General features: G+C 37.6%; 1 protein-coding gene across 3 annotated transcripts; it reads right to left on the bottom strand.

The window, feature by feature from the left end:
- Positions 1-129: 129 nt before the first annotated feature.
- Positions 130-26596, bottom strand: LOC103038145 (ectodysplasin-A). 3 transcript variants are annotated; one of them, XM_022683758.2, is made up of 8 exons: positions 26094-26596; positions 11098-11185; positions 5127-5150; positions 4343-4519; positions 4214-4248; positions 4022-4073; positions 2753-2877; positions 130-691 (listed from the first exon to the last, which is right to left on the bottom strand). In XM_022683758.2, exons 1-8 carry the CDS (start codon positions 26406-26408, stop codon positions 431-433), a joined length of 1077 nt encoding a protein of 358 aa, XP_022539479.2. In that variant the 5' UTR covers positions 26409-26596; the 3' UTR covers positions 130-430. The 3 variants fall into 3 exon arrangements, with proteins under 3 accessions (XP_022539479.2, XP_022539480.2, XP_022539478.2); XM_022683759.2 differs by having other exon boundaries at positions 2747-2868; XM_022683757.2 differs by having other exon boundaries at positions 2747-2877; positions 26094-26593.
- Positions 26597-27098: the final 502 nt, after the last annotated feature.

Genomic DNA, 27098 nt, shown 5'->3' with positions numbered 1-27098 from the left:
AGCCAAGTTTGAGCCGTGCTGTCGGGTTTCTTTAAATCTTCGAATCTTCAAATCTCCACAGAGCAACAGAATCTGTGAAGTCTGTGTGAGTCGTATTTTTATATAGAAATAAAAACAGTTTGCAGAGTATAGATTACAAATTAGTGTATTTATTGTACTTGAAATCAATTTACAAAAAAAGTATCTTCTATTTTATGTACATATATACACAGTGAGAAAATAATTTTATGTACATCATGAAATGAAGGATTTTCATAAACTGTTTTATGAACCGTCACTGTTGGAAACACTAATAGAAGCAGTATTAGTAGGTATAGGCCTAAAATGTCTTTAGTGCAAATGTGTGTGAATGTATAGATGTGAGTATACGATGAGGATGACGATGTTCTGATGATGTTCTGATCAAGTTCTGAAGTTCTGTGTACGTGTTTTATGAGTGTCCAGTAGACGGCGCATCTCCCAGTCTCACGCTGCCCAGGAAAGTGGCGTGATCAGTCATGCTGATTAGTGAGTCCTCGTAAACGATGCGGATAGAGATGCGCTGGTGAGCGCGGAGCACGCTCACGCCAGCTGTGTAGCACGTGTTAAACTTGCGTTGGCCGGTCTCAATGCTGCACGTGCAGCGCAGGAAGGGCAGGCGATCCACCAGCACCTCGTAGCTCGCTATGTCCGTGAAGTTCAGGTAGTAAATCTGGTCAAACATAAAAAAAAAAACATAGAACAGAATACAATAATGTTTTTCATGTTTCATGTTTTTGCAGTGCTTTGGTAATCACACATTTACATTACTTTCCTTTTTTCTTTAATGTAATTCATTTAATTAAAAACAAATCCATGCAGACAGTATTGGTTTTAACCTGATTAAATGTTGTTTGTTTTTTTTACAGGACGCATTTTATCATCAGGTTAGATTAGCTGGTAAGATATTGTTTCTTTTTCTTCAAATTTCTATCAATTATTTATATAGCAATTAGTGCTGGGTGGTATGACCAAAGATGTACATCACAGTATTTTTCAAGATTTTGACAGTTTTACAGTATGGGCTTTTATATAGGTTTGTGTATTGGGTTTACTTTGTCCAACAAAATTACAAAACTAAAAAATTTAACACTGCTTCCATTACAAATCTAAATATTTTAAATAGTTCCATAAACACTAAAATGAACCTTTAATATTTAATGTTTAAGTATTCAAAAAGGATATTTCATTGTGCATTAAAATTATCCTTCAAGATACAGTATAAATATTTCAAAGGACTATAGTTACTGCTTTGAAGCACCAAGAAGAACGTTTCTGCGAGTTGTGGATTGATTTCGCAATTACATTCCTCTCTTTCTGAGTGAAATATTACTATTTGTTATTGTTTTTCTATTTCTCAGATAACAACACTTAAAAACTCATACAGTGAGAACAGCAGCAGGAGCTCCTTAGATAAAGTGCTGTTCTGATTTCTTTAAAGGCAGGACAGTGCTAGACGAGTGTTTGGCTCCACAGAGCTGAGCTTCCATTACTCCAGTGTGATAGCTTGTTACGGCTACTGGCTAGCGTTAGCTAGCGTGTTCTGTCAGTGTGCTTCTTTGACAGTATAACAGTCCAGCACTAACAGCAATATGTTTTTGAAGCAGTAATTTGATCTTTAGTTTAGAGTAGTATTTCTGTCTCTTTCCATTCATGGAATCCTGATGGAAGTCTGGTCTTGTGTGAGTGGAAATAACAGCCTGGCCGCATTACAAAGATGTCCGCCAAGTGAACTGAATTACAGATAAGGACTTTGGCCGGAGTCATCGGCTGCATCCGCACAGTCACTGATTTATTTCCTGATTTTCCTGATTTTCAGCTGGCAGGAATGTGGACCCACAGGCCTGGTCACTATATTCAGTGAGGCCATAAGCTACAGACCACCCAAGATCAAAGAAAGTGGATGAGAAAAGGAAATTACTGCAACTATTCATATGCAGATCCTTTCACCCACTGCGTGAACAGCTTAATAACGATCGGGTGGACATCTTGCTTTGTTTTTTTTGCGGCATCATTAACATTTCCCATTGTGAATCATCAGCTGAAAAAAAGAGGTTTCACACCCCTATTGATTACCTTTAACTGATTACCTTAATGTAACACATAAGAGCTCATTTCTGAATATTGATGCTCATTCATGTTTTTTCCTATTATATATTGTAAGCACATTTTTTTATACTTTTAAGGCTAAATCCTTATGTAACACATATGACAACAATTTCATGTTTTATTTTAGCATTTATTTCAGCACATTTAAGAAAAAAGCATGCAAATAGTTAAAATGGTTGGAACAGGGCTGTAGAAGCTAAAACACACTTTTAAAAGAAGCTAGTTTTATCTCCAGCACTAACCCGGTACACCTATATTCTGTAAATAAGGTCAAATAAAAGAAAACACATTCACACACTGTCCTGTGATGCTCTCAGGATGTTTAGTATATATCACTTAGAGACTTCATGAGTTAACATGCTGAATTTCCATATATTTTAAAAGGGTCTGTAACATAAACATGTAACTCACAATGAGCTTTTTTGGGTTAAGGACAGGTAAGATGTGCTAGATCAGTGATTTAATGCATTTAAAAACATCTAAATGTGGGTTTATTTTCATGAAATATGGAAACTACACTAGACCAAGTGCACCTGATTTATATCTAGAGAAATCTTAGTTGTGAATGTAAGACTGTAGAGGCGCATGCCGGGAAGAAGAGGCCCAGGAGCGTACTCACTTCTACCTGACTATAGATGAAGTAGGTGCCGTCCATCAGCACCTCCAGCTCTCCAGAACGCGAGTGCATCTTGAAAACCTTGTGGTGGACGGAGACCATTTTCCAGTTTTTCAGCACGCCCTCTGGAAGATCTCAGTATGAGAAAAAGGAATTTGCTCAATACCAATAACAGAAAATATAAACTGCTTTTATATCTGATAAAATTGTGGAACTAAGTCATTCTTCTATAATATCACACAACATTAAATGAGCCCTTTCAATAAAGAATCATATATGAGCCATTTTCATACCCGTCTAATTCAGTGATTTTTCATTATTAAAAAATTTGGTAACACTTTACAATAAGAGTCACAAATAACATTACTTACAACAGTAATAAAATATCATAAACATGTTAAATTGTTAAGTAATGTCTTAACTAATTATTAGTGAACACTAGTTAAGGCATTATTAAACAATACTAAATTTTAATGATTACGAATGTTGTAAATTATTCTCAATTGAGACGTTAGTTTTAAAAATGTTGTGACGATAACTAGTGTGAATTAATAACTAGTCGATACTTTCTGTAGTAAATATTTTTTATTAATGTACCCTTACTGTAAAGTGTTACCAAACATCTGATGTATTGTCAATTAATATTATTAATACTGATGTGTTACTAAAGTCCAAACTATGAAGTAAACAAAACAAAACAAAAGGTTAAACAAAACAGAATATATTTTAAATTTTATATTTATTTTCATAAAGTAGCATCTCTTGTTTAGATGATCAGTTTTGAACATCTCTGCTGGATTTTCTCAGTCAGCTTTATGAGGTAGAGTCACCTGGAATTCAGGCTTTCAGTTAACAGCTGTGCTGAATTCGTCAAGAGTTAATTACTTGAATTTCTTGCCTCTTAATAAAGTGTTTGAGAGCATCAGCTGTGTGATGAAACTGGCTCTTATCAGGAGCACCCCAGGAAAGGAAGAGCAAGAGTTTTCTCTGTTGTACAGGCTAAGTTTATCAGAGTTATCAGCCTCAGAAACTGAAAATTAACAGCTCCCCAGATAAGAGCACCTAAATACTCTGGTTTTTGGTTTGTTTAACAGGTTTTTAACAACTTTTCCAAGTTTATTACATAATTTCTTATGTGTTTCTTCATAGTCTGGATGAATTCAGTATTAATTTACAATGTAGGAAAAAAAACAAACGTTACATTTTTTAACTGGTACTGTATGGTAATTCATTGGGAGAGCTTAAATATCAATAAAAGGTCTAAAATATTAAACTTACCTTCTCTTACTAATATTGTTGTCTCCTGGCCTTGCAGGTGCACAACAGCAGGCTAATAAAACAGAAGAAGAGAATTAAAATGAGGATTTGTTTGGATTATAATGATTTTAGATATTAGATGAGGTGATGTAGAAGTTAAAGTGAAGATCTTAACATTTATTGCTTCAAGGCACTTATTGCTTCAATACATACCTGGAACTCCCGTCCCTTGCTTTTGTCAACAGCTCCTGAGAATAAAGATAAAAGTACATTTTCACACCTTTATAAAATAACTGTTTAGTGTCGTTTTCTACAAAACACTAACTTTATTTTTTTGCTTACCTGCCGGCCCTTGTGGCCCTGGAGGGCCCCTTGGCCCCGGTGGTCCTGGCGGCCCTATAGGGCCTAAATCGTTTCTGCCAGGGATACCAGGAATCCCTGGAATTCCAGGGGGACCTTGTGGCCCTGGAGGTCCTGGAGGACCAGGTGGGCCCGGTGCCCCTTGTAATCTTTTTCTGCCTGTGAGAAAAAAAACAATTAGTAACATTAGTAACAAGACATTTCGTTACGTATAACTAGCATTTATATATGTTTGATGAATTAACAGGGTACTAAACCCCCTGATTTTGGCTGACTCCGCCCTCAGGGTAGTTTGGGTGGGACACTGGGTGATGTATGGGTTTAGAGGCAGGGCAGGGCAGGAGGGAGAGCTGATTGGCTGAGCTGCAGCAGCAGCAGGGGGGCGGTATTATTAATTGACTGATTTACATATTGTGATGTGATAAAAGTGTTTTTTGAAATGTTAGGGAAGATTTATAAAAATTTTAAACAGGACTGGTATGTTTCATTACTTTACTTTAAAAAGAACGCATTTTAGCTATTGATGGAAAATATATGGTTTAGGGTTTAATAGCTATTTAAACAAACAGGAGTAAACAGGGTCCTGTAGGACCTGTAGTGGGTATAAAAAAAAAAAACCCAATATGGTCCTTAATTCCATAAAACCTTTTCGTGTGAATGGAGGAAAAATACATTTTTTAATTTGTTTTATAATTATCAGTTTAAACAATCTGTAATTGACAAATGTTTATGTTTTGAGTGGAAATATATAGGAAGCTGACATTACCTTTTTTCCGTTTTCCACCGGACTCTGAAAAAGAAACAGAGAAAAAAAAGATACACAATAAGTTGGTGTACTTTATTTATGAGATCCTAGTAATGTACTGGTTGATGTGGAAAAATGACAAATTAAATTGTGTCATTGTGGTATTTTAGCAAAATACCTTTTTACAACTGAATTTTAGTTAAAATTGTGCTTTAAGCTTTATACACAAAACTGCAATACTGAGAGTTAATAAACGTTGCCCACATTTTTCCTTGTTTTCCATCAGCTATATTTGAGATGGACAGTTTTATACTGAAAGTTGCTGATGTGTACTGATCCCTCAAACCAAATCAGAATAAGGGCAGTATTTTTGCCCAGCATATTTCCATGTGTCTGACTGAATTAAATGAAAGCGTCAGCCGTGCCTGCTTTACAAAACATCATTTCTACAATTTCACAAATCTGGCCTTAGGAGAACCGCGTGTTTACAGATCTGCTCCTTCTCTTTATGACTGAGGCGCCGTTCAGATTAACTGAGCAGCAGATGAAGTTCCTCCTGCATGGTTTCTTAACTACTCCAAACTTGCTAACTCACTATTACATACTAATATTACTTGTATTATATATCACTGTGCCTTTTAGCCAAAGAGCTGCACCTCAGCAAACACTAAATGCATAAGGATGGTCACAATAACCTCTTTTTCATAGATAATTCATCATACTAGAAATGACTGTGATAAACAATATTCAATTTAATTTAAAAATACATTTAAGCCACTAAAGAAATGAAAATACTGTAGCATAACAATGCATTTACACATTATGTAATGAGAAACTAACCTTTAATTATGAAGAATATTAAGATACTGGAATTGGAATATATATATATATATAAAAAAAACGCTTAAATTCAATTTAAAATCTTTAAAATGGAAAGCAGTGCAGGGGAAAATGTTCTAATGAATTAGTATCACTGTCCTGGCATGACACATCTCTGCCATGTCTAATACAGTCACTCTTAAAACAGAGTGGTCTGAAAGATTTGGGTCTTTATTTGACAGTATTTAATAAATAAAATGAACAAAAACTATACGAACAAATAATACATTACTAAAAGTACTCTTCTACATGCTCATCCAAATTACATATACTCACTCCCTAAACTGTACGTGCTGTTGCTTTAATTATTATATATAAATAAAAACCCACTATTTTTAAATTAAGTAGACAAACTAGTTCACAACTCAGAAGAAAGTGCATATTAAATGTGAATAAACACAGTGAGAAACATTTGGGTCAATAAAATAATCATGGTTATATCCATATATTGTAGAGTACGTCACTAAGATACAAATTTAAATATTGTGAAAGGCCCATTGTGACAGTTTCCTATTTATTTTACAAACACTCACTGAAGCAGATTCTGCAGTCCCTCCCGGTTAAAGGCCAGTTTACCCCAGTTTACCCCTGTAATCTGAACCTTACACAAATATACACTCCAAGCTTCGCCAGAAACACAGTAAAACGCCACTGGGCTGTTTATGCTGGTGTTAATATGCCACTTATCTTTTAGACCTGTTAAAATATTTTATTTTAAGATCTGAAATAAAATACACTGGCAGCCCCTTTCATACTTTTGAGATGTTCTTACAGGCAATAAATGATTATTGCACGATAAATAAATGGGTAGGTTTACAGTTTAGAGTTTTAGGTGTTGCATTTGCACATGCCTCTGTAATAAAACTGTCCATCTAGTAGCTTCTGAAGCGAATCCAAGCTGGCAGGATTATAAACTTTTAAGACACTTGATTCCAGCGCAGCTGCAGTAAAACCAAATCCTTAAGAGACCCAGAATAAAAGATTTTAGAATTTTGGATTGTTTTTATGCATTTTTTTGTTTTTATTTTTCATTCAATGTTTTTCTTTATTTAATGTATTTTCTACACTGTAGATTAATATTAAAGACTTTAAATTAAGGGACACATATGGAATTATGTAGTAAACAGTTACTAACACATTAATCTCCTGATCTAAACCTGATGAGCTGAGATGGTGATTTTGAGGTGATTTAATTGGGATGAGCTGGAGTTTCACAGCATGAAGGAAAAAAAAGCAGCAACTATTGTTCAGCACCTCCAGGAACTCCTTCCTTCAAGATGCTGAGAAAACCATTCCAGGTGACTCTCCCTCATTCCAACAAAGCACAATATGACTATAATATAAACATAAATTAGTCATTGCTTGGTCAAATACTTCAAAAGTGCAAGAAATGTATACTGAACACCATATATATATATATATATATATATATATATATATATATATATATATATATATATATATATATATATATATATATATATATATATATATATATATATTACAATAACAATTTTTTTCTGTGGATGATATAACTTCCCAGAAATTATTGCGATAAGCGATATTACTGTAATGTTAACACTGTATTTAAATTCCACTGATATAATAGTAATAGACTAGCATAACAAAGCAATTTTACTCTTTTAAAGACAGCACAATTTGTAATTATGCATAGTTTGGGAAATATATACCCTTTTTTTTACCTACTGGAATCAATCCTCATTCTGTTTATTAAGAGGAGTCACAGTTATTTTGAAGCATTGGTCATTATTAGCTAAAATACTGGTAGATATGTGAGCAAATATACAAATAAACACAATAGACAATAGATATTATGATTATCAAATATTACTGAGGTCATATCTGTTTATTGTACGACAAGTCATTAATATAATTATCTTTAAAAAAGTCAAAATTTGTTTCTAAAAATCTGTTTATTTGGAGTACCCACAATATCAACCCAGGTTTCAGCTCAGACTCTGAAAAAGCTAAAAGGTCCTGCTCTGACCTTCCACCTTCCTGCTCTACAGTCTGACCCGACTCCACTTCTTCATCTCCTGACAGCTTTAAATCTGACTCCCTGAAACTCTTTCAGCCTCACTCAGCCCTCGGCATCCCCCGATTAAAACCTCTGTAACTTTGTTGTCCACTTAAGAGAACTTTGAATAAAAGCTGTGGTTTAAAGGAGGTAAAATTACTGAGCTATTTTGTTGTAAATCTTTTTTTCAGAAATGTAAAGAATCTCATATTGAAGAAACTGAAGAAATGCATTTTTAGCATCGGAAACATAAAATCTGCGTAAAACAGACCAGTAGCTCCTTTTGTTGCTGTGATCGCTGACATTACGAAAAGAAAGTTCCTGTGCTCTGTTGGCCACACCCCCACAATAACAGTGTCACTGCACTGTCCAGCACACCTTCTTTAGAGTAAAGTGGGATTTAAACAGATAAACAGCATAAATAATGTTGACCTACAGTGTCACAGTCTCGTCCTGGTTTTGCATCTTTCTTTTGTGTCGCCATGTATATATACCCTATGGTTATCCTGTTTCTCCGCCCTTGTCGCTCACTTTTCCATTTGTAGCTCCGCCCCCTGGTCCCAGGTGTTTCCTGATTACTGTCCTAGTCTATTTGTATAAATAGTCCCTTCGTATCTGTTTTCCCCTGTTCTAGATCTACATTTATCGTCAGTCAGGTTTCGTGGTTCTATTGATATCTTTTTTCTATGTACTTACTGTTTCCCTGTTTCTTCAGTTTTGTGTTAATTTCAATAAATATTTGCATTTGCATATAATCTCCAGGTCTCTTTCCTGCTCCATCCTGACATATGGGTACGGTTCGTAGGTTAATAGAATTCATTTGAATTTTATATTTTGTTTATTTATTTATTTTACAATATCGCCCAGCCCTACTTACAAGTCTCAGACTTGTTTCCTCTAAAATTGCCAGGTCTCAGCAGGACATGAAATAAATAAATAAATAAATATTTATTAATGGCGGCAAAAGAATGAATAAAAAAAGAACAAAAAGGTCTCTGGGACAAATTGTATTGTTGTCCAGTTCTATCAGTATTGTGCATCTCCTGGCCAGTAATCTTATAAAACAAGCACAGTTGCTTTGTACCATGTAGAAATGGCCTGCAGCCGTGTACACACGCACACACAAACACACACACACACACAAACACAAACTTCATTGAGATCCGCAGAAGACCTGGGCTGCATTTTAATGATGCGGTCAGGAACGCTGGGCCAGGTAACTCAGTGCACTTACAGCTTGTAAGTGTGGATTCCCGCACATACACATGTGCCTGAAGCATTAGCCGGCAATGGAACTGGAGAGGTTAATTAGAGAGATACATTATCCTGCCAAAACCCTTTCCTTTGAATTAAGCCCAGATGGGAAACATAGATGAAAGTGTGTGCATGTATGCGTGTGTTGTCCAGGGAGGTGGGCATCACCACAACGCCTGTCTGCGCAGTAAAGTGTGCACACTCGCATGTTGCAAAAGAATCCTTTTTACGTGCGCCGCTCTAGGTTCAAGTGTGCTGTGTCATTACAACTACAAAGGCTGTTTAACCTTAAAACATTCACAGTTTGAGCTCCCTCTGGGACATATGGCCAGTATTTATTTAGTTTTTTTTTTTTAATCCCCCTCCCTTCTGCATGAATTACTGGATGCACCCGCATGAATTTGTCCTAATGAGCAACCCTATCTGAAATCTGGTCCATGTTATGAGTGCAAACGTCTGAAATACAGTCTGCTCTTGTGATCTGGAGTTGAGATTACAGAAGGCTTTGTCTGTATGGTGTGCGCGGGGGAGCCTGGGAGTAATTATTGTTTAGAGTCTGAATTTTTACTGATTTATAGCAAAAGTCTCGCAAGGTACATTTTTTATTTTTTTTTTCCCGCTCTCTGCCGCTGCTTTAAACACAATCAGCGCACTTTTCCTGAAGTGCTCATTGTCACGCAAGAGAATGTGGGAAAATTTATCATGGTCCTGGCATACTGTAGCACTTGTTGCGAGACGATCTCTGGAGGGGATGTGAGCAATTATCACAGTGGATGAGCACTCGGGGATTTGCATGCATTCAAAGGACAAAACATCAAAAGCACATAGCTGCGTGGAGCATATGGATCACTGACTGAGATGTTACAATGCGCCGAGCGCCGACATTGATCTCCGAGCCAATAAACTTTTTTTACGCGGAATTAAAATAGAGAGAAGAGCTGGCAACCTGGCCAGTTTCAGACGTGATGCGTCTGCGTACACTACAGCAAGGCATGGGCGAGGCGCGGGCAATTTGCTCATCTGTTGCTCATCCAAAAAATTTTGTTTTAGCGAGCATCATCATTTAACCTAGTGAATTTAGGCTGAACTATGGAGTTCCTACATAAATGCTACCATTTGTGTGATTACACCACCCCACCCCCACCACCCACAGTCCTGGGCAGCCCAGGTCTGCTGATTTAAAAGGAAAAAATAGGTCAAACTGTCTGCAGTTAGCAAAAAAAAAAAAAAAAAGAAGCTATTTTTAACCTTGTTTTTTGTAGAGTTTAGAAAGTTTGTAACATGCAAACGCCTGACCTTCATATAAACGTCAAACTTCTATCAAAACAATGCCTCAATTCTCTATTCCTATTCCAAGTATTACATACTGGATACATGTCCAAATTACTGTTTTTTTCTCTCAGCACAAGCAGCTAGAAACTTTTTAAAATGGAAGCTCAAAAAACAAGTGTTTTTGGTGTGTTTAGCAATAGCGTAATAGTGTAATAGCAACGTTGTAAAATAATGGATAAAAATAAAATATACATTAATTACTTAAGGAATAAATGAATAAAATACACCACACATGTAATACCTGAATAAAAAAATGATTTTAAAAAGTCATTATATCCAGATACCTCTTGTAAAAATTCCCCAGTCTTCCAGTCCTCGTGCTTTAATTGATTTAACTTTCAGCATTCAAACATAAAACTGAAAAAAACAAAAGCGCAAGGCACTGCCGCTCCGTCTCACATATCAAACGCAGAACAGCTCTGAGGTCAGCAGCTGATATTTTAAAGTCTGCTTGGATATCAACATCATTTGGAGAAATTAAAGCCTTACCTTTGGCTGCCCTTTTCGTTCTCCAGAGAGCATTTCTGTTTTCTTCTGTGAAGTGGATGAAATCATGCTCTTGTGTCGGTATCTCTGCCTGTAAAGAAGTAAGATTCTTATTAGTTCAGTTTTTGAAAGTTTATTGGAAATCTTCAGGATCAGATGTTGTGGTTTGGATGCTATCCTATTTATTAGTTATAAACATAAGCATTTGTTTAAATAATTACGTTCAAAAAGCTGAAAATGTGAAGAATACTTAAATCAAAGTCTGTAGTTACTGTGTGCCGTTTGCTCTCATCACTTTTTTTTTATTAATGTAAAAAAAAAAAAAAAAAAAAAACTAAACAAAAAAGAAAAAAAAAATGTGGCATCTTTCATACTGGGATCATAGAACCACAAAATGAGGGTTTGGCAACAACAGAGAATAATAATTTTTATAACCCATTTCCTCAACAATAAATCAACCAATTGGCAACAAATGAAGATCATCTTTTCACATTAATAAAAAGTGTGCAAAACTGTGCAGGGTGTTTTCCTCTTGGAGTGGTATTGCTTGTGATGAGAAAATAATACAATCTAAATCCAACCGAGATATCAAATATACTCATTTAATTTGAGTTAAACTGCTGATAAGGTGCAGTTTAATCTGTTATATATTTGCCAGATGCCGCTGATTACAACAGCTATGAACGAATGATGTCTCTGCTGCTCCATACTGTTTACACACACGTCTGTGCTGCTTTTCAGCCGTGTGACTCTGTTTACTATGTGCACATTTGCATTGAGTGTTTAAGCAGCTTCACACTGCACAGATATACAGATATACACACTGGAACACAGAATCTACTCACTACATTTACGTTCTCGCTCTTGTGCCACAAAGCTTTGATCAATCAGATGCTCGCATGGTTAATTGGTGCACACTTTGGTGCGTTTAGGTTTGTGCCTGTGTGAAAACAAACCAAACAGAGGGAGAAAATGCTCCGAATAAACAGACTCATCAACTGATCTGGATCATAGAAACATTTACAGCTACAGGTGTGAAAAAACGCCATTAACACACTTATTACATGAGTCTCTCATAGGTTTTGTGGCTTTGGACAGTTTTTGAATAATACAGATGTACAATGAATTAAGGAAAATCACCAATACTCCAATAGAAATAATATTATTGGTCAGAATTGTCACTGATATGGTCAAAAAAACAAAACAAACAAAAAAAAAATACACAAGCATACAAAGTAAATGATACTGCAATATTAAATAAAATCATTGAGCACCACAGAACACAACAAAAAAGAGTGACATTTTAAGCCTCCTGTAAAAGACTGTATGAAGCAGGATTATCTGGACTCTAGTACATAAGTAGAGATTTTCCAGTATAATGTCTAAGTATAAAGTCTGGTACGACACCTGCAGTAGAATAAACTGCACACCGGAGCAAAATAGCCCTAAACCAGGATGCTCCCGCAATCGTGTTTCACAGTGGGGATACGGTTCTGATTTGGGGTTTTTTTGTGGCTGTGTTCTCTTTCCTTTTTTTCTTATCTGTCCAAATAATCTTTTTTCTCAGAATCACTGAGGAACATCCAGCTACTCTTGGACAAACTAGAGACAGGTCGTAATGTCTTTTTTGGACAGCAGCGAACCTCAGATCTGTTATATGCGAGACGGAGCAACAATGCCTTGCTTTTGTTTTCAGTTTTATGTTCGAATGCTAAAAGTAAAAAATCGATTTAAGCATGAGGACTGGAAGACTGGAGAATTTTTACAAGCGGCATCTGGACATATTGGCATTTAATTTATTTAGGCATTTCGTGTATGTGTGGTGTATTTCTTCATTTATATATTAGTTTTTTTTTTATTTAGGTACCCTCTTTAAAACATGGCTATGAGCTATACACCATCATACACATGGAAGATATATATATTTTTTAGCTTTTTTTTGACAGGTATCCAGTGTGGGATACTTGGAATAAGAATAGAGAATTGAGATGATGTTTGATAAACTTTACATAAGCCAAGCATTTTTACAATTAGCAAAAAAAAAAATACTATTTTTAAGTCATTTGCCATTTAATTTGATGTACTAAAGTTACGGCTTCATTACATTAATTATGTGGTGGCACTATAATAACCAAATGCATGGGTAAACCTGCTGTGAAACTCCAGTAAATCCATAATCCAGGTATTAGCTTATTTAGGAGTATTTTATCCTCCTCAGTAACACAGATATATTTAATAGTATTGTGATATCACCATTATTATGGACAACATAACATGATATTGTATTGAGAAATGCCCTCTGATTCACACCGCTAGTAGTTTGCATTAAAAAATGCTTCAAATAAACCAATTATTTTTTTAAAGATCCAATTTGCCAGTTTCCAGCACCTGTGCTACCATGACTCCAACCTCACCATGTATAAATTAGCTCTTAGAGAAATTATGAATCCAGAGTCTGAACAACGTAATGTGTCTAAAGCCGTGCCCTACTTACTAACATGCCAACATGCTATTATTATTATTACTCCAATTTATTCATTATTAATACCCAATAACTTGGTCCACTGTGTTTTATTATCAAGTCTAAAATCAGTGCAGTTTTGTTTTCCCACAAAATCTTACAGCACTTCATGCTTCTTCCCTCTGCTACTGACAACTTTTATGGAGATTCATTTTCCAGCAGGACTTGGCTCACTGCCCACACTGCTAAAAGTACCAATTGGTCTTATATAATATTGTAATACATGAAATGGTTAAACGGTTAAAATAGATCACTCTGTGTGTAATACATCTATATAATTTATGAATTTCACATTTTAAACTGACACCAACACTAATACCCCAATTTAATTTGAGTAAAGTTACTGATTCTTTACTCCACGTGGTGGCACCAGTCAAATGAATAGGGTAAACCTGTGGTGAAGGATATTGATTGTCAAACTCTGACAAATAAATCCATTCATGAATCTATAATTAGAAGTATTTTATCCTCTTGAGTAACACATATTCGTACACAGAAAGTATCACAGAAAACTGTGATAAAATTATGTGATATCGTCGTTTTAATGGGCAACATATCTCTGCGTAATGCCCAGGGATTTTCACCCCCTAGTATTGAACGGCACTTTTGAATCATATATTTCCTATTTGCATAAAGGTGGTCCAGTCATTCTTTCTTCAGACCCTTGGTTCAACATCTAAACAAACATTTCAAAAGTTATTTTTTCTCCTTCAGAGTTAAGAGGTCACACCGACAGTAGCTTTGATACAAAACTATATATATATATATATAAAATATACACTGCACTTGCTCATAGCTAAGCTTTAATCAGTTTAAAACACTGCTATGTCAGAACTTCAGTTCTGTGATGTTTACATTTACTAATGCTGTTTATATTAGTCGAGGTCTTACATGAGCGGGTAGTGACTGACACTTCTTGCAATCTACAGTCTTGTACCGGTATGTATTACTGGGTTTGTTGAGACTACCAGTTGAGCAGCTTGATGACGGATTTATTTCTTAAGATTTGTTTTTTAGTGAAGGCTTCTGTTTATGAATGATGTCAAACTGTCATGAATATTTATACGCAATTGGGCCTAATATATACACGCCTACATTTTCTTTTAAGCACAGTAGAATTGACTAATAAGACGATTTCCCCCAATGACCCCTCTAAGTGCTCGTGAGTACACACTTCCTAGGTAGTTTATACAAACGGACGGAGCACAATGACAGAGAAAAGAATACACAACTGAGAACAATTATTAAATTGTCTAAAACATTGCTACTGTTACTCACCCTGTAACCGGAGCCACCTTTGTCTACTTCTAGTTTCAGATACTTATTCGAGCACAAATGCCTAGGATTTCACCTTTGTGCACAAAAGGTGGAAATTTGTCACACATCCAAGAAGTATACTCGTTCTTGGTTTTTCTGGTTTCTGCTCTATTCACACTGGCATGAATTACCTGATTATAAAAAGGGAAAAAAAATAGTCTCAAGGTTCTCAGGTGGCGATTCCCATGCACAAACTAAAGAGAAAACTGGACTGAGAGCACTGAGCCCAGGTGTCCCACTGTGACACTACAGATGACCTAACACGACCTATATTCAAGCTACCAGAGTCATTTATCATTTTATTATTGATCACGTCATTGCAATAACCTTGACGACATTGACGACAACGACAAAAGGGAAAATGTCATGTCATTAATTTAATCCTGTTGAGATTAGTAGATAATGACTTTAGATAGTGAAGTTTTCACCAGACTCTAGAGGATAAGGTTGTCTCCGTTGGCACAGTAGGTGGGCAGAAGGCAAATGGGTTCAACTGATACTGGTTTGAAAGCAGTCAGCTCAATGACGCGAACACTGACCCGTGGCGAGAAAACAGGACAACTCGTCTAGACTGTGCAACATGACTCTTAGAGCCCGTGTTCAGGTTTAGAAGACATCTACGCTACATTTCACTGCTGTCTTCTTCCATCACTATAAAAGCCTGCGAGTGCTCCGTACAAGGTGCGCCGATGATATCAAATGGCTTATCTGATCTGATCTGATCTGATGGGACGGAAGATGCCACAGGTCCTTGGGTGCAAAGAGAAATCTTCTTAATAGCCCCAACGGCTTGTACTGTCTGGCTCTTTCCACATGAGAAAGGTCTCTCTCTGCATGCGCCTGATGGAAAACAGACTTCCACCGTTCGTGGAAAAGACAGCACTTGGAAGAGTGCCCGGGGGTACGAGCACGTTCTAGAGTAACCCTGTTTGGGTCACGCTGCTCCATTAAGCTAGGTTTAACTTCTTCAAGGTATGGTTCACTGTTGTCAGCTAGTTTACACACATTCCCTTTGGAGGGGTTCCCAAGACCCATTGTGCGAGAGGCAGACATGAGTTATTGTGCAATATTACACAATTTGATCGTTTGGAGTTGCGCTCCCAACATCTGCAATCGATTTGTTCAAAGGACACCATTCGTTTGATGACATGCGCTGCGTTTTGGCGCGTTCGATGCTGTGACACTTGAAAATGATGTTGAGAAGAAATCATTTGGGTGGATTACATTTTCCCCCTCATTTTGTTCTCAGCGCGTGCCATGTGTATGAAAACACTTTTTTTGATAGCGCTGCCTGAAAATATTCCCAGAGTTTTCCTTTCTTCCGAGTTATCCGGCGCTAACGCAGCCGAAGCCGAGCGCCGCTAAAACGTGGACTTTGCCCTCGCTTCCCTCGCTGGGTCATTTCAGTTTTTATGACCCTTAGCTAAAATCCAGGGTGGACAATCTTGTTATAAACAGCCTTTGCTATGGACAGTGCCACTGACTACTGGAAGCGCCCAAGCAAGAGTCAACTTGGGTTCAATCAGGAACAGCCCGGCTCAAGTTGTTTGTGTGCGTATGAACTTACGAGGCTTTATATGAAGCATATAAAGCATTGTGTGGTTAGATGGCTCATCTGCGCACAAGTTACCAGATGTTCTCCCGTTCGGCGAGATTGTTCATTTGGTCTGCAGGTGTTTCCACAGCATGGATCCAGGTGCTGGCATAGAGGGTTTCAAGTCAACGAAGTGTCAACGAACACTCCAGCACATGGTTTTCCCCACTGCTCTCGCAGCCAACTTTCAAGCTTCATTGTGGAAACCTGTCAAAAAAACCTCTTTGCTGCACATACGTAGTGATTTGAGAACATTTGGAATAAATTACTTTGGATATTAGACACATATACACACTGTTAACACTGGATGCCTTGTTCTCCAGCAGGAATTTTGGGTTGTTCGGTACCTCCAGGGCTCTGATTAAAAGCCGAGTGACACTGCAAGCTAGCAGGTGTTGGAATGCCAACAATTAAGGCATGCACATAAAAAAAGAAACAATTAATTAAAGCGCTTTTAAATCTTCAAAGTGGAGCTGTCTGGCAGCCCGCAAGTGAGACATGTCTATTTGAGCCCACATGCTCCTGTTTCTTCAGCTATGTAAACTGTGGTATCTGTAATCACGATTGTTTAATGCAGACATCTGGATCGGACAGCACCGCCGTTAAATGTTTACAGCTGTGCGAGTTTTTCACCTCACAGAGCATCGCCATCTGGCCTAAATACCACTGACATTTCTCAGACATTTTTTTTTCTTGCCCACCAAAAACAACCACCGAAACAATGTCAGGTATTTAACTCAGAGGTCACTTTTTAACACTAACTGTACCTTAATTTATATGCTTGGCGATAGCGTCCGTTATACAACGGCACGATAACATCATGATTTATTATACTGATAAGTCTTTTTCTAAGTATACTGAGGGTACGGCCAGTACCTGGAGCACAGAACAACTGCATGTTCTATGTTTTATTAAGAAAAAGAGAAAGGCTGACTTAGAGGAAGTTTCCAAAAACAGACACCGTTGGACGCGGTTCATATCCCAATAATACTGAGAATGGAATGGAACGTGATTGGGTCAGTTTCACTGGACTTGGCCATCTGCACACAACAGATATCGCAAAACATTGGAGAAAACTCTGGTCTGCTGGTGCGCTGTGCTCGTTATAACTCGTTTTGATCAACCTTAGAAGAACTGTTGTTATATACCTATTATACACATAGAGAAAATTAAAGCTGGCATATGGGTACTGCTCCAAAATCAACAGAAAGAAAGAGAAAGAGCACTAGTGAGAGGGAGAGACAGCGAGCAAGAGAGCGCGAGTGAGACAGAGAGAGAGAGGGAGAGACAGGGCAAGAGAGTGAGACAGAGCAAGTGAGAGGAAGAGACAGAGCGAGTGAGAGAAAGACAGCACAAGTGAGAGGGAGAGACAGAGCGAGTGAGAGAAAGACAGAGGAAGTGAGAGAGACAGAGCAAGTGAGAGAAACAGAAAAAGTGAGAGAAAGACAGCACGAGTGAGAGGGAGAGACAGAGCGAGTGAGAGAAAGACAGCACAAGTGAGAGGGAGAGACAGAACAAGTGAGAGAGACAGAGCGAGTGAGAGAAACAGAAAAAGTGAGAGAAAGACAGCACAAGTGAGAGGGAGAGACAGAACATGCGAGAGAGACAGAGCGAGTGAGAGAAAGACAGAGGAAGTGAGAGAGAGAGCGAGTGAGAGAAACAGAAAAAGGGAGAGAAAGACAGCACGAGTGAGAGGGAGAGACAGAGCGAGTGAGAGAAAGACAGCACAAGTGAGAGGGAGAGACAGAACAAGTGAGAGAGACAGAGCGAGTGAGAGAAACAGAAAAAGTGAGAGAAAGACAGCACAAGTGAGAGGGAGAGACAGAACATGCGAGAGAGACAGAGCGAGTGAGAGAAAGACAGAGGAAGTGAGAGAGAGAGCGAGTGAGAGAAACAGAAAAAGTGAGAGAAAGACAGCACAAGTGAGAGGGAGAGACAGAACATGTGAGAGAGACAGAGCGAGTGAGAGAAAGACAGAGGAAGTGAGAGAGAGAGCGAGTGAGAGAAACAGAAAAAGGGAGAGAAAGACAGCACAAGTGAGAGGGAGAGACAGAACATGTGAGAGAGACAGAGCGAGTGAGAGAAAGACATATTGGGATCGGCAGATATGTTATTACTATTGGGTTAGTGTTAGTACTATTGCTGCCTTCAAAACAAAACAATATAGATTACAATATAGCTATACATCTAATATTTGGTTATTTAGTTTTTTTATATATAAACTAACCACACAAATTACATACTGAATTACACTCAACATGTAAAAGTATGTTCTCCTATTTTACTATATTTCCCATTTTATTAAGACTCTACACTAAAAGTAGTAACATATTTTTCTCTTTCACTCCCCCCCTCCCCCCTCCCCCCTCCCCCTCCTGACAAAAAAAGGCTGTTGTTTTTTTGCAATGATGTAGATGACAGAATTTTAAAAATATTAAACAAAAGATGGTTTTCTATCGTCTGTCTGTTAGCCCTGACTATCCAAGTAGGGGGCACACATTAAACAGATAAGCACATAAAACATGAAAAAAAGATAAAACCTACATGCATTATTTAGAGGGTGTTTGTGTTGTTTCCGACCAAAATATCTAAATATCTAAACAGAACTTGTGAGCTCCAAAGTTGTATGTTTCGAGGTTTGTTTTAAGGCAACATTAAGCCCTAAAAATCACTCTCCATGGTTGCTGGTATACAAGTAGTCGCTTTGTATGCAATTTCATGGAGACTAACTTTTTAAAACTGAACATAAATGAAGGAAAAAGTGGAAAAAAATACAATTCTGACTATAAAACTAAAGAGAATCAGACCAAACTGTAGATGCTGATCAACTGAACAAAAATGTTAAAACATTCCTACTGGCACCTGCAGGCCAAAAAACTATGCACAAAACTAAAAGCTCAAAGGGTTTTTTAATGAAACTCTTTAACATGTCAAATACTTTACCATCCACTACACACTGTTTAATGTAAACACCAGGGGAATCCTGATTATTTGTATTCCAGGCATGTTCAGTCCTCCTTTATCTTTCATCTTAATCATCTGCCATTACCATTAGAGAATGATACAGACTGCACGTGCACTTCATCAAAAGCTGATAATGAACAACAAGTACAATGCTCCGCTCTGTTCCTCGGGGGCGGGGGTGTTCATGCCATTGCAGTGGCGTGAACTGTCTGGAACTTAATGATTAATTCCATCTCTTACCCCTTTCAAAGCATGATGCCGCAACTCTATAGCAACATATCAAATTTGGATGGCACGCGTCCAAGTTCATGATGTTCGTCCAAGGCCCGCTAAATTTCCTCAAGCTGGTGCACCTGCTAGTAATTTGGCTAATGTTTTTCCACCTGCTACCTCATGGTCAACTGCTCCCTAAATCTTCTATATGGCATGCAGCTCTATTCATTGTAGATTCAAATATTTCCAATTTGGGACAACTACAGAAACAGATGAAACAAGCCTTGTAGACGCAGCCTAACATCTGCTTCGCAGCACCGCCGAGGCTCGGCTTTCTCTGTACCATCTATTATGCATATTTGCTTTATCACGCTCCAGTTGTTAACATTCAAGTGAGACGGGTCTCCCCAAGTGCAATTTTCTCTTTCTTTAGCAGATAGCATTACTGTAAAGGATTACAGTACGGACGCAGCTGAAGAGCTAAAGGAAAAGCCGGACCCCACAAAGACTAGAGCATGCTCTTCTTTCCCTCATTTTACTATGTTTTTACAGATGTTTATCTAGAATATTATTAACGTGGGGTAAAACAGGAAAGGTAGGGAGTGCCTAGATATACTGTATCCTGCCTTGGCAAACAGAAAATGAACTTTCCTAATGAACATTTCCAATTCTGACATACTGACCCATAGGGTCGATTATTTAAATATGTCCACTACAAATTTCATTGTCTACTAATCATTAATTTGTAACAGCACGAATTAAACAAAGTGCTGGATCACTCACACAGGTTACACTCAACTTAGTCTGTGTCTCCAAAAGTGCCCAAACACAACAGATTACATTTTTAACCACTAAATATCAGTAATTTCCACTTTTTTAAAAACATCTAGACATTTAAATGCCTTTTTTATCTCATGTTCAGTTGTTTCTTTCGTTTTATCATTCGATCATAGAGATGATGGACATGGCAGAAATAATCGTTGACTAATCGACTAATCAAAAAAAAAGTCCTACTGGCCCAACATATTTCCAACCAACCCTGACATTCTGACTTTAATCTTCTACTGAACCCAAATAAAAACTGCTATGCAAACAAATAAACCAGTGTACGCAAGAGAGAAAACCTGAAGGAGCCCCCAAAACTACAAATCTTCAGATTAAACAGCTGTCCTGTTCACACCTCACAACCGCTCATGTAACTCTAATCTGGATTCTTGGAGTTGTTTCGTTTTCATAATAAATAACTGACCAGTGACAGGTGCTCATAACTTACTCTGAAATTCCAATCATTCACCATGAAGCATCCCAAACATTTCTGTCTGGTCTCCAAAAACTGTTTTGCCACAAAAATACAAGAAATGACTGTAGAAATACCATAGACAACAGGGCTGTGTGATAAATTGTATTTTTATAACTAAAACATAATCAGTTTTCACTATAAACAATCAATCCAAACAGATTAAATAACATTGTGAGAAAATAATGAGAAATTCAAATTGCATCACACATGTGCAGCAACTTCTCTTGATGCTCCAGACTGTGCTCATGTTGAATAATGAGTGGAGATGCCAATAATATTTGCTGATATTTGCCAATATTTCAATATTGACAATATAAAATTGATTGATTTATGCATTTTTTTTTTGTTTTAAAGTTAAAAAGTTATACCTGGGTATGCCTACTTTCTCCATATGGGTGTTTTCACACCTGTGTTTATTTGGAGCATTTCTCCCTCTGTTTGGTTTGGTTTCACACAGGCATAAACCTAAACGCACCATAATATGCACCAAAAAAACATGCAAGCACACAGTGTTCTATGATTGGTCAGAGCGGTCTGGCACGTGAGCAAGAAAGTAAATATAGTGAGTAGAATTCCAGTGCTGTTTTCCAGTGCATATATCTGTGCAGTGTACACATAGTAAACGGAGCTGCACGGCTATAAGTAGTGAATGCAGCACAGACCATGCGTGTAAACAGCATGGAGAAGAAACAGCATTTGTTCATATCTGTGCTAATTAGCTTTATGTGGCTAATATATATTCGATTAAACTGCACTTTATCAGAAGTTTAGCTGAAATAAAAGGAGTATATTCAATCGCTGAGTTGGATCGAGACCAGATAACTTTCTCACCACAAGCAAATCGCTCCAGAGTTCGCTTGGTACCACACCAAGACCACCTCCTCTAGCTCTTTTCTATATGATTTTAACCACATATAATGTACAGATAGTAAGAAATGCCTCCCTGTGTAGTTAGGCTAAAATCCAATTTCTGTGTAGAACAAACTATGCAAACAGCTGTTTATCCATTCAGTCTCTTCCTGTGCTGTGTTATAGGTTATAGAGGTCTCAAAATTTACAATTTTACATGCTGACATCCTCAATGATGAGTCTTCCTTAAAGACATTGATCACATGCACAGTGATGTTCTACATGGGGAGGAGCTTCAGTTGCACTGGGAGAGGTTTTGGTTGGTAAATGAGTCTTGGAGAGATGGATACATTCATGTGTCTTCAGTGTGTTGATCTACCAGCTTGTTCTATAAGTGTGCTTGGAATAATTCAGTGTAATCCTAACACTAAGATGCATGAAGCGAGCAGGTGTAAACAGGTTCAAGTTTTTATGTGTTGATTTGCTGCAAAAACAAAGTTTCGCATAGAGCACAATACTTTTATTCTTAGCTATGCTTGCTCTCCCTAGAGTTTCTATTCCAAAGTAATTAAAGAAAACAGTCATTTCTGTTCTTTTAGCACTGATATTTATGATTTTCTCATGAAGGTCTACTGTGTGTCATGATGATACCATTTATGACAATGAAATATTGCCATATCTCCTGCCCTTAGTTAACAGTTAGTAGACTGTAGTAGAAATTTGGAGATTTTTTAAATTGCTGTTGTGAAAAAAAAACTAGAGACTCACCAAATATGAAAGTGAAAAAAAAATTACTCATTTATTTTGAGGTCATACTGCATAATTTAATCTAACAATATGATTTTTTAGAAGCAATGGAACTTCACCTGATTCTAAGACACAAAACACAGCAGAAAATATGTCTGAGTTAGCTAGCTAAAGCTATGAAGAGACAGGAGGGCTATATCTACAGCCATAGGACCATGTAAAGACTGAGTACACTCAGGAACTTTAGTCTGCCACCAACTTGGTGAATAATCCAGCTCAGAAAAACAGTTAGCACTGGGCTGCAGCCCAGCCGGCAAGCACTAAATACTTGTTCTAATCTGACTGTTAGCAATAGTAGCTAAACCTGTGTCTGTAGCTGCTGTGTCTATCACTTTTTCAAATGTAAAGCCCTCTGTAGAGTTTTGTAATTTCGTTGGCCACCACTACAAAAACATATCTAGCAGAAACACTGTGTTGTGATTTGCTTTGGTTTGCTGTGATTTATTTTGCTTGTACTTTGCAAATTTGTAGTTATGTAATAGTTTTTTTTTCTTTTCTTTTCTGTAAAAAATTTAATGGAAATCAGTGGTGCTGGATCAGTACTCTGTTTTTTTAAAACAATACGCACTTGCCGATCCGAATGAAGCTTTGAATGCAAACACACATGCTCTCTCAGACAAAATCTGCACTCAGACAACAAATTGAAACAAATGTCCTTCCTCTCAAGCTGAATTTCATTTTCTACAAATCTTTAAGCCTAATTGAGATAAGAAAAGATCTTTTCAAATCATATATATATATATATATATATATATATATATATATATATATATATATATATATATATATATATATATATATATATATATAATTTTTTTTTTAAAGAGCTTGCTTTGAAAATATTAAACATCTCCAGTAATTCTTAAAGTAAACCAACACACTTAGTTGTTAGGCCAATTACCATTCCGCTTATTAACTTCTCAAATATATATACATATTTAAAAATAAAGAATATTTAATCAGTTTAGAGCTTCAATATTCAGCCAAACAGGATTTTTATTTGTATAATAACATATACCACAGCGACTGAATTTCTAAATTAATTTTAGTATTACATTTAGTTATATTGATTTTAAACTCATGTCATGTCTGAGATCAGTTTCCTCTTACATTTTAGTCCAAAACCAAAGTAGCAACCCAAACATCTACTCATGTTACTAGTCAAACATTAGGAGAAACCAAGTTTCAGCCCATCCTCCCAAGGGACACATTATTCTTCTCTCAATAACAGCAATTTTAAGCATCAGTGAAGTTTCACTGGTAGCCAACAGCGGAGCCAAGAGCCAGAGCATTAACCATAGAGGAAAATACTGAGGACACTCAGAGGACACTGAAGTTATGACACAGTAATCACTGGAGTCATTTATCAGCTTACAGCTAAGAGAGTACAACTGAGAAACGCTTGAGGACGAGAGAGACACAAACACTGTCCAGTGTTCATGTTCTTCAGCTCTGGCCAGACTGACCCAAACTAACACTGCTAGTATCAGATGGTCTTTGATGGTCAATGTGGTTAAAAAGCTGGTCATTTAAACCAAAACATACTTTATGCTGGTGAACCAGATCTTGACCAAAACAGAGTATGATGCATTTGATTTTGGTAATGTTTGTTCATGCTGGTGAAAGTGGTCAATTAACTTGGTCAAACTTGGTTTTAGATGGTCTAAGATGGTATTTTGTGGTCAAGGTGGTTAATAAAAAGTTGGCCATCCAGCAAAAAACATGCCATGTGTTGATAAGCTAGTTGGTTAACCAGCTCTTGACCAGCTAAAGTCAAATTTGTTCAATCTGATTTTGGTCATGCTTGGTCATTCTGGTCAAACAGCTTTCTTGTTGGTTAACCAGGGTGGCCAAGCTTGGGCAAACTGATTATCCAGCTTGGAAATGTCTGTTCATGCTGGTGAAAGTGGTTAATCAGCTTGGTCAAACATTGGTCATACTGATTATCTTGTTTGATCACTCATCAAAATCTGACAAAACATTCAATACTGCAAGCCAGCTCTTCGACAGTGTAGTGATTGTTGAATTTGCTTTTTTTTTGTAATTCTTGGCCATTCCTGGGCAGGTGGTTTTACATGGTCTATGCTGGTTTTTGAAGGCCAAAGTGGTTGAAAAGCTGCCCACCCTGTAGAAAACATGTTCTTGAAAGCAAACTTGGTTATACTTATATTTGGCTTAAAGAATGTTGAAATTGATTTGGGTAATTCTTGGCGATTATTGGTCAGGTGGTTTTAAGGTGGTCTAAACTGGTCTTTGGTAAAGAAAACATACCATCTGTTGGTAAGCTAGCTGGGTAAACAGCTCTTGACTAACATGTATGTTGAATTTGATTTCATCCATGTTTGGCCATGCTGGCTAAACAGATTTCTAGCTAGTCAAACAGCCTGGCCAAATTTGGTCATACTGGTTATCTAGCCTGGTCTGGTTGATTAAGATGAACCATCAAACTCTGACAAAAACACATCCTATGCTTTTAGGCAGGTCTTTACCAGAGGACTGTTGCTATTAACTGTGGTAATCTTAGCTAGGTGGTTTTATACGGTCTAAGATCATCTTTAGTGATAAATGTACTTGAAAATTATTTTTAAAACTGGCCAACTAAGAGAAAACATGCATTTCTTGCTGGTAACCAGCTTCATATTGGTTATCTATGGTCTAAACTGGTCTTTGGTGGAGAAAACATACTATGTGTGGGTAAACTAGCTGGTCAACCAGCTCGTGACCAGCATGTATGTTGAATTTGAAACTGCTTTCTTGCTGGTCGACCAGCTTGACCAAACCTGGTCATACTGAGTATCTAGCTTGGTCCATTTGATCATAATTTTAAAATAAATCATCTAACTTTTTACCAGCTTAGAGAATGTTGTAATTGATTGTAGTAATCCTTAGGTCTAAGCTCATCTTTAGTGATAAATCTAACATGTTTTTATTGCTGGTAACCAGCTTGGCCAAACTTGGTCATACTGGTTATCTAGCTTGGTCCGGTGGATGATGATTTTAAGATGAACCATCAAACTCTGACAAAAACACATTCTTTGCTTTTTAGGCTGGTCTTCACCAGCTTTGAAGAATGTTGCAATTTATTTTTGTAATAGTTTGGTAATATGGTTGAAAAGCCGGTCATCCAGGACAAAACATATAAGATATAGGTTACCATGAGTTGGAAAACTTGCTGGTCAAGCAGCTTGGCCAGACAAATTTGGTGACATTGATTATCTAGGTTGGCTGGGTTAGTTTGATAATTGCTTGTAGACAAAAACAAATAAATAAAGCATCATACATACCCCATTGCACACCCCTCAAAACATATAAGCTGGTCACGCATCTTAACCAGTCTAAGCTTACCATGCTGTTTTTTAGCAGGGAATTTAAGAAGACACCCAGAGTTATTTACGCATAAACAACTATAAACAACAGAGGAGAACTTGTCTTACGCTGGAGCTGAAGAGCACATCCATGGCTCGCTGCACCGCGTCTGCTCGCGTGCTCGGTCTCCGCTCATCTTCAGGAACGGCGCTGAACGGCGGCTCGCGCTTGGTGTGTGAAAGTTCGCGCTTGACCTCAGACCGCAGGTCGAGGAAGCAGGACAGCGTGATCACGTGCAGCGAGAGCGAGACAACAAAGAAGCCGAAAAAGAACCTGCAGCTCCCGCAGGTCTTCCCGCAGGCGCACGAGGAGGAGGAGGCGGGGAGCTGCGGGCAGTCGGCCTTCAGGCCGGGGAACTGATCCTCTAAACTTTCGCAGGTCATCGTGGGAAGCGGGCGCCACGGTGCTATCTCGGCATAGTCGCGCGCGCCGCGGGTCGCGAGCCACTGCTATTCATTTGGACAGCGCGAGACGGTCTGAGCCCGTTACTCACAATCACTCGGCGGCATCGCGGAACAACGCTCGCGCTCACAGCTCTGTAGTTAAGGTGTTTGGGCCACGCCCACCTCGCCTCCGATTGGCTATCCCACGCTTTGTGCGTCGTTTGACGCGAACATTAAGCTGGGGACCAGAGTTGTGGAGTTCGGATCAGTTTTTCCCGAACCGATTCTTTTTTGTTTGATTCAAAGAGTTGAACGTCCGTCTCTTCCAGTATAGAAAGAGCTCTGACACAATGAATCAATCTCAAACGATTCTCTACTCTTTTAGGTTTATTAGGTCTACTTTTTCTGAATTCATGTAGTTCTGATCTGGTTAAATATAAAATATAAATTGCACGTGGCATGTGGCCAGCCCTTTTAGACATGAAGGAAAAAATACAAAAAATGCTGTTTCCTGCCTATACTATATATGTCTAATATAAATTCCAGTTAAATGTAAATAACTAAAATATTTAAATGTTTTTTATGTCCTTTGTATTGGATTGTATTGCCTGTGTTAAACATTTTTATTTTATATTTGATTTTGAACTTTTTTATGTTACAAATCATTCCTACACAGGAAAATAAACATGA

This window comes from Astyanax mexicanus, chromosome 10, assembly GCF_023375975.1.
Source record: "Astyanax mexicanus isolate ESR-SI-001 chromosome 10, AstMex3_surface, whole genome shotgun sequence".
NCBI classification, from domain to species: domain Eukaryota; kingdom Metazoa; phylum Chordata; class Actinopteri; order Characiformes; family Acestrorhamphidae; genus Astyanax; species Astyanax mexicanus.
Note: the sequence above shows the minus strand (reverse complement) of the source record. Positions and strands in the feature narration are given on the sequence as shown.